The sequence below is a fragment of the Aphelocoma coerulescens genome, chromosome 17, assembly GCF_041296385.1.
Source record: "Aphelocoma coerulescens isolate FSJ_1873_10779 chromosome 17, UR_Acoe_1.0, whole genome shotgun sequence".
Classification (NCBI taxonomy): domain Eukaryota; kingdom Metazoa; phylum Chordata; class Aves; order Passeriformes; family Corvidae; genus Aphelocoma; species Aphelocoma coerulescens.
This window is the reverse complement of record NC_091030.1, coordinates 784,538-797,584: the sequence shown is the minus strand read 5'-3', so window position 1 is coordinate 797,584 and position 13,047 is coordinate 784,538. Positions and strand designations below refer to the sequence as shown.

Sequence of the window (13,047 nt, the reverse complement as noted above, 5' to 3'; positions counted from 1 at the left end):
ACTGCAGGTGAAGAGGGCGGAGCGAGACCCCCAGAGCTCAGCCCCGGCCGAGCTGTGCACCCCCCGCACCAGCGACCCTCGCAGGAGGTGCGGGACGCACTCGCACCCCGCAGCCGGCACGGGGACAGCGGGACCCGCGCCCCGCGAGCGCTGCCACCGACCCCGCAGCACCCCCGCGGGAGGGGGGCTCTGCCGCAGCGCCCGGGGCGGGCGGGGGTCCCGGGGGCGGGCGCGGGGCGGGCGCTGCGGCAGCGCGGGGCGGGCGGGGCGGGGCGGAGCGGCGGCAGCGGCGCGGGCGCTTCAGCACCGGGGAGAGCGCCCGGGAGTGCCCGGCAGCGCCCGCACCGCCCGCGCCGAGCGCCGGGCACAGCCCGCGGGCAGAGCCCGATGGGGCCGCGCTGAGCCGGGCGGGCGGCCCGCGGGGCGGGCGGGCGGGCGGGGGGCGCAGGGGGCCCGGCGGGCTCCGGGCCGCCCGTGGATGAGCACCATGCGGCTGCTGCTGCTCGCCCTCCTCTTCTCCTCGTCCTTCGCCCGCGCCGGCTGCGACCCCAAGATCGTCAATATCGGCGCGGTGCTGAGCACTAAGAAGCACGAGCAGATCTTCCGCGAGGCGGTGAACCAGGCCAACAAGCGGCACGGCACCTGGAAGCTTCAGCTCAACGCCACCTCCGTCACCCACAAGCCCAACGCCATCCAGATGGCCCTGTCCGTCTGCGAGGACCTCATCTCCAGCCAGGTACCCCGGGACGGCGACCCCCTCCCCGCCCCGTCCCCGGCGGGACCCGAGCCGCCGCCCCCGCGGCCACCCCGCCCCGGCCCCGCGGTGCCCCCCGGCCGAGCCGCGGCGTGCGGGGTCGTGCCCGGGCCCGGGGCCGCTGCCCGCATTGCAGCCTTTATGTAAGCGCGGCCGGCTGCGCGCTCCGCGCACCCCCGGGCACACACGGGCACCCGCACACAGTCCGGGCACGCACGGGCACCCTCAGACAGCCTGGGGCACGCACGGGCATCCGCACACAGCCCTGGTACGCACGGGCACCCGCACACCCGACGGGGAGCACACGGGCACCTGTACAGCCCCCAGGCACAGACGGGCACACGCACCCCCTCGGGGGGCACATATGGGCTCGCACACACGCCCCAGGGCACGCATGGCCACCTGCGACCCCCACCCGGGTCACTCATGAGCTCACACACACACCTCAGAGCATACACGAGCTCACACACGCGCCCCGGGGTGCACACGGGTCCACAGCAGCACCCCGGGGCACACAGGGGCACCCACACAGCCCTGAGGCACACACAGCCACACACACACAGCCCTCAGGGCACACAGGGGATCACACATGCACTCTGGGGTGCACACAAGCACCCACACACGCACCAGGGCACACACAGGCTCACACACAGAGCCTGAGCACACAGAAACTCACACAGACACAGCCCTTGAGCACACACAGGCTCACACACACAGCAGGGCACACACAGGCCCCTGAGTGGGTGCACACACATGCCCAGCCAACGCTGTGCATGCACACAGCAACATGCATGTACATCTACAGCACACACAGAGGCACCACGGGCACACACGGAGCTACGAGTGAGCACACACAGGCATCCCAAAACTGTGGGGAGATGTGGGCACGGGGAACGCCGTGTGTGCACACCCACTGTGCACTCACAGGTGCTGCGGGAGTGCCCAGGGGCTGCACTCCGTGTGCACACCCACTCAGTGTGCTCACACACACTCCACACACATACTCCATGCACACACATTCCATGCACACACACACTCCATGTGCACACACAATTCCACGTGCACACACACATTCCATGTGTGCACACACATTCCCATGCACACACACACTCCACACACACATTCCATGTGCACACACACTCCGTGTGCACACTCCATGTGCACACAATTCCACATGCACACACACATTCCATGTGCACACACACACTCCACACACACAATTCCACATGCACACACACACTCTGTGTGCACACACATTCCCTGTGCACACACAATTCCACATGCACACACACATTCCCGTGCACACACACACTCCACACACATTCCATGTGCACACACATTCCTGTGCACACACACACTCCATGTGCACACACATTCCTGTGCACACACACTCCATGTGCACACACACATTCCATACACACACTCCATGTGCACACACATTCCTGTGCACACACACTCCATGTGCACACACGCATTCCACACACAATTCCATGTGCACACACACACTCCGTGTGCACACACACTCCATGCACACACACACTCCACACACATTCCATGTGCACACACACATTCCACGTGCACACACACACTCCACACACACATTCCACGTGCACACACACACTCCGTGTGCACACGCATTCCATCTTCACACACACATTCCACGTGCACACACACATTCCATGTGTGCACACACATTCCCGTGCACACACATTCCCGTGAACACACACACTCCACACACACATTCCTGTGTGCACACACACTCCACAGACACATTCCATGTGCACACACACATTCCATGTGTGCACACATTCCACGTGCACACACACATTCCACGTGTGCACACACATTCCCGTGCACACACATTCCCGTGAACACACACACTCCACACACACATTCCTGTGTGCACACACACTCCACAGACACATTCCATGTGCACACACACATTCCACGTGCACACACACACTCCGTGTGCACACATTCCACGTGCACACACACATTCCATGTGTGCACACACATTCCCGTGCACACACGCACTGCTGTGCACACACGGGCTCACACACAACACAGGTGCCTGCGCTCGTGCCAGCGTGCACAGCTGCTGTGACACATGGACACATCTGTGTGCAGGGCCCTGCCCCACGCACACCCGGGACACGGGCACACGCTGTGCACACAGCGTGCGCAGGGAGCACACCTGCACAGACACACACCGCCTGCACACGGCACGGACTCCGTGCGCTGCGTATGACTGCGCACACGAGCACAGAATGATCCTCCCTCCTGCGTCCACGGGTCACTCCCAGCGCACCCGAGGGTGCAGTCCAAACCCTCAGTGCTGGTGGGTGCAGCCTGGGGTGCCCCGGGCAGCCCGCGGCCTGGCCTCTCCACCTCCCCTGCGTGTGCTCTGGGTGCTGAGCCCGGCTAGCCAGCCGCAGTCCGTCAGTCGGGGCCATCGGGGGGGCACACAGGCAGGTACAGACCCAGCCCCTCCTCCAGCACACCCCCGCACATGCGGGAGGTCCGCGTGGGCCCGTGCGCAGGTGCGAACGCGCACCCGAATTGCGTGAACGCTCCCACCGCGGAGCCTCACCCACCCCATCACGCAGAGAAATGCGTGTGCGCACCCGGCACGCACAGCCAGGGAGGGCAGGGGGCCGAGTGGAGCAGAGCTGGCACCTCGGCAGCTCAGCTTGCCAGTGTGGAGGATGGCTGGGGACACCCCCGCGGCGGTGGCCAGGCCGGGCAGCGCGGGCTGTCCGCCGGCAGCAGGGGAGGCTCAGCCGGGTCCCGCACTGAGCCGAGGCTCCATCCAGCGCTCCCGGCTGATGGGTGCCCGTGGCCGTGCCCCCTCCACGCCTTGCCCCGCGGCGAATCCCTGCGGGAGCGGGGCGGTGCGGGCGGCAGCGGAGCCGGGGCGCGGGGGGGGCTGCGGGTGCTGGGGCCGGGGTCCAGGGGTGGCTGCTCTGTCCTGACACGCAGGGCTTGTCCCGGCTGCTGTGCCCAGAGCGGGGCACAGGTCCCTGGCCCCGCTCGCTGGCGCTGTGCCCGAGCAGGGGGCTGCGAGGCAGAGGAGGGGCTGGCAACCCGCGCACGCAAAATGGCTCCTGTCGGCGGCTGCTGTGTGCCACACCAGAGCCCGAGCCCCGCACAGCCCGGCCGCTGCCGCGAACCTGCTCCTGGCCCAGGGCCCTGCCCCAGCGCTGCTGGATGCCGGTCCTCATCCTCTGTTCCGGCACCGGGCACCTCTGCCCAGGGCGTCCCCAGGACCTCCCCAGCCTCTTCTTTAGCAATTTCTCCCTATTTCCACGTAGGGTCTCCAGCCCCTGCCCCAGCTGCCTCTGCACCCTCAGTTTACTCCCTCCCAGTGCCGAGCAGGATCCTCCCTCTTCCCCACAGGGCCCCTTCCCCAGGCATGCTTCATCCTCCTCTCCTGTCCTGGCAATCTGTCCCTCCAGCCCGGGCGCAGAGCACATCCTGGGGCTTGGGCAGATGCTTGGAGAAGGAAGAGTTATTTCCTCCAGACATCAAAGTCCTCGCACTGATTCGCCCTAGCTGGAGACCTGTCACCAGCTGGGGACATTCCTTGTGCTGTGAAGGGGCATTGATGTAGTGAAGGATCCCCCGGGGATTATTACCCAGCTCCTTCCTCTCCCTTTGACACAAAGCAGGATCCTGCTGGAGACCAAAAGCCCAGCTCTGCCGTAACAGCAGGGTTTTGCCGCGATCCTCCTTCCCCATTTCGGTGTAGCCCAGATTCCCGGCGGAGGGCAGATCCCGGCTCCTGCCCCCGCCCTCCGGGCTCAGCCGTTCCTGCGTGCCCAGGGCCAGATGGCTGATTCGCTCCCTGGCTCTGCGCTCCCGCTCCCGCCACAGTCCCAGCTGACCACTTTGTTTGTAATAGTCCTCAGAGGGGAATTACAACCGAGTATTAAATGTGTGGTTAAGGAAATCGCATTACACAGTGTGACTGGAAGGGAGATGCTTCCCTTTAATCTGTAATCCATGGAAGTTATTAGTTTAGCGAGCGGTTGGGCACGGCATTCCATTAGGATATAACCCTGCGCAGAGCCATCACCCCTAGCCATGGCACAGCACCCCTGGCTCCCAGCACAGCCCTTGCTTCCCCAATCCCACTCATTTCAGTGCCATTCTCATGCTAACACGGGGCTGTTTAGCGTTGCAGAAAAGAAAAGGAAAAAAAAAATCACGCTGGATGGCCGATGCGCTCCTGTGAAATAATGTTTGTGTCGTGTATCCTGTCCTACAGGTCTATGCAATATTAGTTAGCCACCCTCCTGCTCCCAACGATCACCTAACACCAACACCTGTGTCATACACAGCTGGCTTCTACAGGATCCCTGTCATTGGTCTGACAACACGCATGTCTATATATTCTGATAAGGTAACTGATGCATGCTTCTGGTCTAGTACCTCATACGTGTGCTGTAAACCAAGAGTGCCCGTCAGGAGGGTTAATGATGTCTACACTCTGTGTCTGTCTGTCCACCCTCTCCAGCCCAGCCTGCAGCTCCCTCTCTCTCTCTCTCTCCTGCATTCCAGGGTACATAATTTTTTTGCAGCTGCCAGTGCTGACCTACATAGGGCCGGATGATTTCTGCAGCGCTGCTCTGCCAGCCTGCCGGGCTCGCTGCTCTCCAGCCACAGCAAAGGCGTGAGCTGGCTTCTGCCCTGCTCACTGCTGACAGCCAGGGGGTCCTGGGGGTCCTGGGGGCCTGTGGAGGGGCAGGAGGATCCTGTTAGAGCCTGTACACTGGGCAGGATATCTCTGGGGCTTGGAGGTTGTTTGGTTGCATTCCCTTCTCTGGGTTTGTGGGATGTTGGTAGGGGAGATAACAGAATATCCTGAGGCTTCCCATGGTGTTCAGTCTGGCCAGCACTCAAGACAGAGGTTTAGATCCCAGTGTCTCAGCTGTCCCTGTGGGAACACAGAGACTTCCAGGCTGGATAAGGTCCTGCCATGTGCAGGCAGTGCCTGGGCACTGAGGTGCTGCCCTGGCCCTCAGCTCGCAGCCCGCTTGGCAAACACCTAAAGCTTTCATAAAGGCAAAAGGAGGAGCTGAGCAGAGCCAGGCCTTCCAAATGCCATTGCAGGATTTCATCCAGGCACACGAGCTCAGTGGGTGAGATCGAGCCTGCTTCAAAGCACGAATCGGCCTTTGCTTGGAAAATGTGAATATTCACAAATGTAAATGTTCAGTGCAAAAATAGTCACTCCGCCTACATGCTAAATGAAGTCAAATTTCAGGAGGAGGAGCAGAGCCTCCCAGAGAGGCACCAGCAGCACTGCTTGGCTGGAGCAGTAGCAGGTTTTGGCATCTCCCAGCAGGGAAGCCATGGCAGGGTGGTCAGCAAGCCAAAGCCACAGCAGTGACAGTGATGGTGGCTGGCAGGGCTGGGGCCTGCACACCCTGGCAGGGTCCCACCGGGCATGGTTGGATGGAAAGGGCTGGCAACAGAGCTGGCAGAGCAGGCAGGAAGTGTTCAGGGGGAATTTGCTTCTTGCTGCTGTGGGGAGGAGACAGATCCGATAGAAATGTCCCTGTGAGGGCCCTTGTCACAGGGCCCAGGGGGGCAGGGAGAGAGGACCCTGCACCTGACAGGTCCTGCTCCATCTCTGCAGGGCTGTGCTCAGCCTGTGCTGTCCAGCCTCGGGCTGGCCTGGAGTGCTCACCCCGAGGGGCTGGGTCCTGCCTCTGCTTCTGCCAGTCTTTTCCTATTTAAAACACATTTTTTGCAAAACAGCCCCATAAACCCCACCTGGCTCCCTTCAGCACTGGAGGAGAGACACACGGCTGCAGTGCTGACCCGGTGTGGTGGCAGGGACATGCTCTCCATGGAGTATTTGGGGTGTTGAGTAGGTTCAGGGCTGTGGGGTACATTGGCCTGGCAGAGACTGGGCAGGGAGCCCACGCTGCCCACCCCAAGCGCCCCTCAGAGCACTCCTGCCTCGTGCTCAGCCTCCTGCCCACCAAGGCTTGGGGCTCTCTGAAGAACAGGGAGTTGCAGACAGGAGATGGGGCAAAGGCAGGGACTGGGCAGAGGAGCAGAGGGTGTTGGGCAGTGGAGGGGACAGCAAAGGTGGGTGTGGAGGGGGGGCAGAGGGGTGTGGAGCCGTGGGATAGGACAGTGGAAGGTTCTGCACACCCCATGCAGGACAGGCTGGCTCGTGACATGGGGACATTCAGCTGTTCCCTTTTTGGTTTCCAGTGATCAGCTTGCTTTCTTTTTTGTTTTAATTCAGGAAATTATATCTTTCAGCTTAGTTTCTATGGAAACAAGCTTGTAGGATCACTTTGTATGTACGCCCCTAATTGGTTTTGGAAGCATCAGACAATTTTAGCTAAATTTCGCAGGGGGCTGAAGTTGGGTTAATTATGCTCCTCTCAAGGCTACCAGGGGGAGGAAAGGTGTGGAGCTCAGCACAGACAGGTTTGCCCAGTAACTTTGGATGTTCTCAGAGCATCTCCAGTCAAGCACAGTGGTCCATGAGTTGTGCCCAATCTTTCAACAAAGATACCCGAGGGAAGTGAGTTTTACTGGTCCCAGTACCCAAGCATTTGTGCTAGAAATGATACTGCAGTTGTCAGGCAGAGCACTCTGGCTTGGCCTCCTTGTATGTGCATCTTATGAAATCATGAGCTGCTCCTTCACCGAGACCCTCACACCACCCAGCACAGCCCTGCCTGTCTGGGGAGGGCTCTCTGGAACCCCAGCCACGTCTGAGTGAGGTCAGCAGGGAACTGGAGGGGAGAGGGAGTCTCGGGGTAAAGGCAGCAGAGTGGCTCCCATCGCTACGGAGAGGCCCCAGGGAGATCTGATGGACTGAGCATTGCAAAAATCCCCCTCTGACCCACCCAAGCTGGGCCCCTGCCTGGCTGTGCTCGGGTCACTGGGGGTGTTTGTATCTCCTCTGCTTCTGGCATTGGCATCTTGGCACCATGAAAAATGTGAGATGGCACAGAGTGTGTGAGAGCAGAGCCTGGGGGAGTGCACAGCTTGGGAGGAGGAGGGTCTGTGCTCTTCAGCACCACCCTGGGGGACCTCTCCTACGTGTGGGGCTGAAGGGACACCCTGGGTGCCCAGAGGAGCCCCTCATCACCCCCCAGCAGATCATTACAGCAGAGGATCAAGGAGATAAATTAATAAATTAAAAGAGATCTGCTGTGCTGCTGGAACAGTTGGAAAGTGGAGTTTAGACATCCTGCAAATGGAGAACTTTTTCAGTTTCAGCCCCTTATCCTTGAAGGGAGGTAGTTGAAGTGAGGTCTGTCTCTCTCTCCAGTCTGGGGATGGCTTTTTCCTGCTCTCAGCGGAACCACTCCAGGCCCTCATGAGGCTTCTTCACAGGAAAGAGTTTTCTTCTTTACTACTGGTCTCACTGGCAGCCGATGCTCAGCAGAAGCCCTGTTAGTCAGGGTGGGAAGGTGCGAGTGGGGGCAAAAGTGGCTCTTCTGACCCAAGGTCAGGGTCAGGACTCCTTCACCAGCACCCACAGGTGGTGACTGGAGAGGCTGCTTAGTGCAGCACAGAGAGGCTTGCCCTGGGAGTGGGGGGCACGGCCCTCAGCAGGGCAGCACAGCCCTCAGCAGGGTAGCCTGGAATGTGCCAGAGCGGCCCCGGGCAGTGGAGTGATGGCCTGATGGAGCCCCCACATCCCAGCAGATCCCCACAGGCTCTCAGATCCCAGCTGGGAGCAGGACAGAGCAGCCCCACAGCCCCCAGGGGCTGCCCCACCCCTCCCTCCGTGCACTGCAGGGAAAGGCAGAGAGAGCATTTGAGTGTGAGCTCCCCATCCCTCTGCCCCCAAAATCCCTCCCTGCACACGTCTGAGCTATCTCAGAGTTATCTCAGCTCCCTCCCACACCCACAGCTGTCGTGTGGGGCAGTGGGCAGGCTCCTTCCATGGAGGCACTGGCCCATGGCTTCTTTCTTGTGCCCAGCTGGTGAATTTTACCAGATTTTCAGAAGCTTTATAGATGGGAATCTGTGTCAATCTCTTCGAAATTTCCCAGGCAGCTCAGCTGGGGAGTGCATTGCTAGAAGGGGGACTGGCCCCACTGACACAGGTAATGAAGCAAAAGCAAATTGCTCCCTTGAGGCTGTAGGAAAAAATCACTCCCCCAGCCACGGGCTGTGAGCTGGGCTGAGCCCTTGGACAGACAGAAGTGAAGAAGGTGACAAACCCTTCACTCATGGCCCTGTGCATGGCCCTGATGGGACACACGGGCATTGCCTGGTGGCCCCCCAGCCGTGCCCTTTCCTCTGTGGATAAAATCTCCATCCAAAGGCACCCCCAGTGCTCTCCCCCAGGCATGGCACGACCTCAGGTGGGTTACAGCACCCAGGCACATTCCCTGCAGGGGTGGGTGCGCTCCTGTGCTTTCTGCAGGTTCAGGCTCACAGCTGTGCATGCACAGCCTGTGCTTTCACACAGACACACAAGATCGGCTCAAACAGCTCCTCTTTGTATGGACTTGCATCAAGTATTTGCAGTTCTCAAGTCCTGACCTCACACAGAATCATCAGAGAATCCCAGACTGGTCTGGGTTGGAAGGGACCTTAAATCCCATCCAGTGCCAGCCCTGCCATGGGCAGGGACACCTCCCACTGTCCCAGGCTGCTCCAAGCCCCAATGTCCAGCCTGGCCTTGGGCACTGCCAGGGATCCAGGGGCAGCCACAACTTCTCTGGGCACCCTGTGCCAGGGCCTGCCCACCCTCCCAGGAAATATCCCCAACCACGCTCCCTCCGGTGCTTTTTGGCTCCAGCCCCCTGGGCTCCTGCTGAGCTTGGGCACCTGGATTTCACCCCAGGCTGTATTTACTGCCTGTTTGCAGAACCAGAACCAAGTGAGGGAGCACAGGGCTGAGCACTCAGGTGTGGGTGGGCTGTAGGGAGGCTTCTCAGCAGGCTGGGGTTGGTGGGAGCCATTCCCATGGTCCCACTCCAGCGCTGTGACCAGCACCAGGCACACTCAGAGGAGAGCAAGGGGTGAGGATCCTACAAAACATCCTACAAGGCCAGCTGTGGGTTTGTGAGGAGGAGCAGTTTTTGCTGTGTGCCTGATCCGAGAGCAGGGGGTGATGACCCTGGACAGCCCCGAGTTCAGGTGCTTGGAGCAGCACACCAGAGCTGCTGCAGCTGGGTGAGCCCACACGCTGCGCTGGTTCTCTCACAGAGGCTGTGCTAGAAGCACCAGGTCTTTTTTAACAGTTGCTTGCCAAAAAATGGGCTAATCAGGATGCATAAACCACTGCATGCCCACCCTTTGCAGTGCAGCCCACGTGCCCATGCCCAGGAGAGCTCTGTGCTGGGTGTCAGAGGGGTGTGACAGGGACCTGTGAGGTGTCACTGCGTGTGCTGCAATGGGGGTTATCAAATCACACCAAGCCAGATTCTCACCTGCCTCTGCACAGCACAAGTTGAACATTTGGGGGACTCTACTTTCATTTTTCTACCAATCTTTGGCCCCTGCAGAGATGCTCAGGAGTCCCAGGTGCTTCAAGAGCCGTGCACAGACCGTGAGTGCTCATCCTGAGATCTCAGCTCAGCACTTGCTGTGGATTTTTCTTCATTATCCCATTTGAAAACCACAATTCAGGGATCCAGGAGCTAAGGTACCACCAGAGCCTGTCCATGACCCTTTTGACATCACCTCAGAAAGCAAATTTGTCTGGGCTGTTAAACCAAGTTGCTCCCCAACCACCTTGCAGTAAATTTTTCCTCTGAACACAGTGATATGTATTTACAATACTTAAGAAAGCCATGATCGGTTTAAACAGAATTTTTGCAAGCTGCTTGGGAAACTAGAAAATAAATTGATGCAATATACTGAAATTTCAAAGATTTTTTCATTTCAAAAAGGGATTGAAAGAATTTTGATAGAATTTTGATTTTTCAATCTGTGTTTTTCTGATTTCTATTTTAATATTGGCTATTCTGTTCTTTTTTCATTCTTTTCTCTCTTTCGATTTTTTTTCCCCCATTTCCAGTTTCACTTTTCCTGGATTTCCTTAAAGCAATTAAAAATACTCAGGGGTTAAAAATTAAAAATGCTTAGATCCAGGTGGTGTGCCACTGACCCAGGCTGTGCAGCTGGACCTGGAAATTCCTGGCCATCTCTGCTGACTCCAAAGAGCTCCTGGACACTGTTGGTGTGGAGACCATGGTTGTCTTTCACTGTGTCCCTATGGGGTTTTTTCCCAATCCCAGGGTTAGGGCTGGTCTTGTGGCTGCTCTTGCTGTGACTGTAGTGTCTGTGTCAGTCACACTCCGAGAGTCTCGTTGTGGCTCTCCTGGTTTGTTCCCCCCTCTGATTAACCATCCACCCTTCTCCTCAGTGTCTCACCATCAGGAAATGTTCCCCGTGCTGTGGTGGCTCTGCTGCTGCCTCTGTCGTGTGTTGGGCTGGGGCAGGAGCAGGAGCAGGGAGCTGCTGACCCCGTGCAGGGAATTTTCTGTACATTTCGTGGTCTGGTTTGACGTTATCACCGTGCTGAGTGTGAGGAAGAGGATTGATTTGGTGTGTCTGTCCCTCCTGTGTGTGTCCATGGGGGACATGATGCCTTTTCCTTTCCAGTGTGAATTACTCTGGCCCATTCAGGATGTTTCTGACCCGTTCTGGGTCTGATCTCTGGATGAGCAGGTCTGGACAAGCCCTGTTTGGTCCAGACAACCATCTCAGCCTTAGAGAAAGAAATATTATGGTGCTTTATTTTTTTCCTCTCCAGTTCAGGCTCCTGCCTCCCTCCAGCATGTAGCTGGGCTGTCAAGTAGGGTCCATGCTGAGCATGAGCACTTTCACTTCCTAATGTTTGACTCTAGGGCTTTTTGGATGAGCTGCATTTGTTTGAAAGCTCTCTGTCAGCTGCAGCTTTTGGTCTGATTGCTCCCCTAAGAGCGCTGTACTTAATTAGGCTGGAATTGCTATTGCTCAATCAGCCAACCATGACGATGTCTTTAACCAAATCAGAGAGGTTTGCTGGGGCACGGGTCCAGAGCTGCCTGCTCTGCCTGCTGCTGCAGAACAGGCTGACCTAGAAACAGCCAGGGACCACGTTATAAAACTGCCTTTCTCAACTTCTGCCATGGCAAATGGCGAATGCGCAGCTGCCTGGGCCTGCCTCTGCCTTCTGACGGGAATTCTTTCTCTTTTTGATGTCCATTGCCTGGTAATTATTTGAAAGGTCAAGAGGCAAGGCTATATTTGCACTGAACACTGCTGGCCATTCGTGGCTCGAGAGGCTTTTCTCCTCTGTGCGCTTGTGGACCACAAAGCAGAAACCCCTCTTTGCCATGCTCTGGTTTAACCTCAGAGGGGCACAAAATCATATCCAGGGTTTGCTTCCCGGCCAGAAGGAAGGATGCAGGTCCCAGAGGTTAGCTCAAGGTGTGCAACCCAGAGGTCTTCCCCAAGTGGCTTTGTGATCCCAGCCCCGTCCCTGCAAGCGTGGCTGACACCCCCACAGCCTGTGTTGAGCTCTTGTTCTTCCTTGCAGAGCATCCACCTGTCCTTTTTGCGCACGGTCCCACCTTACTCTCACCAGGCCAACGTCTGGTTTGAGATGATGAGAGTCTTCAACTGGAACCACGTCATTCTGATAGTCAGCGACGACCACGAGGGTCGTGCTGCACAGAAGAAGCTGGAGACCCTCCTGGAGGAGAAAGAGTCCAAGGTCAGTTCCTGAACATTGTCTTGTAGCTTTGTTTAAGCAACAACAACAAAACTAGAAGTCTTGGGCTGTTGTATGTATGTAGATTTCTGTATGTAAAACACCTTTTCTTTCCATTGTAACATGGCTAACATGCTTAAAGCATCAACAGTGTCTGACTAGTACCTGACAGAACTTTGTACTTTATTCATTTCACTTGCTTTGCCATGGTCAAAATCTCCTACATGTAAATCGACCACAAAATGAAGGGAAGGATAACCTGGAGCTCTGCAAATGCCTCGCCCAAGAGTCCCACCCAAGGAGAGGACCAGTCGCTCAGCTTAGGGAAGCACCTGCCCCATTGCAGCCACCCCGGGGCCAGGCAGACCCAGCAGTGCCAAGCCCACCCCGAAAAGCAGCTTCTGAATTGGCTGTCGGGGGCTCAGCTTAGTGCTTAGGAGGGGCAGGGCAGCCCAGGGCTGTAATGACCCTCTGGTAGAGCTGTCGGCCCGTTCCCATCTCCATCGAAGCCCATGCCAAACGCTGCTTTCCTGACACCCCATGCTGTCACACAGGGCGGGTGTGGGAGCAGCTGTCCCCAGGAGGTGCCTGGCACCTGCTC

General features: G+C 58.1%; 1 protein-coding gene across 5 annotated transcripts in view; it reads left to right on the top strand.

The window, feature by feature from the left end:
• Positions 1 to 478: 478 nt before the first annotated feature.
• GRIN1 (glutamate ionotropic receptor NMDA type subunit 1) overlaps positions 479 to 13,047 on the top strand; it is a 36,876-nt gene continuing 24,307 nt past the window's right edge. For all 5 annotated transcript variants that reach the window (XM_069031738.1, XM_069031736.1, XM_069031737.1 and 2 more), the window contains exons 1-3: positions 479 to 736; positions 5,022 to 5,156; positions 12,273 to 12,449. In XM_069031738.1, coding sequence (XP_068887839.1) covers positions 479 to 736; positions 5,022 to 5,156; positions 12,273 to 12,449 — 570 coding nt within the window. The remainder of the gene's footprint in view (positions 737 to 5,021; positions 5,157 to 12,272; positions 12,450 to 13,047) is intronic.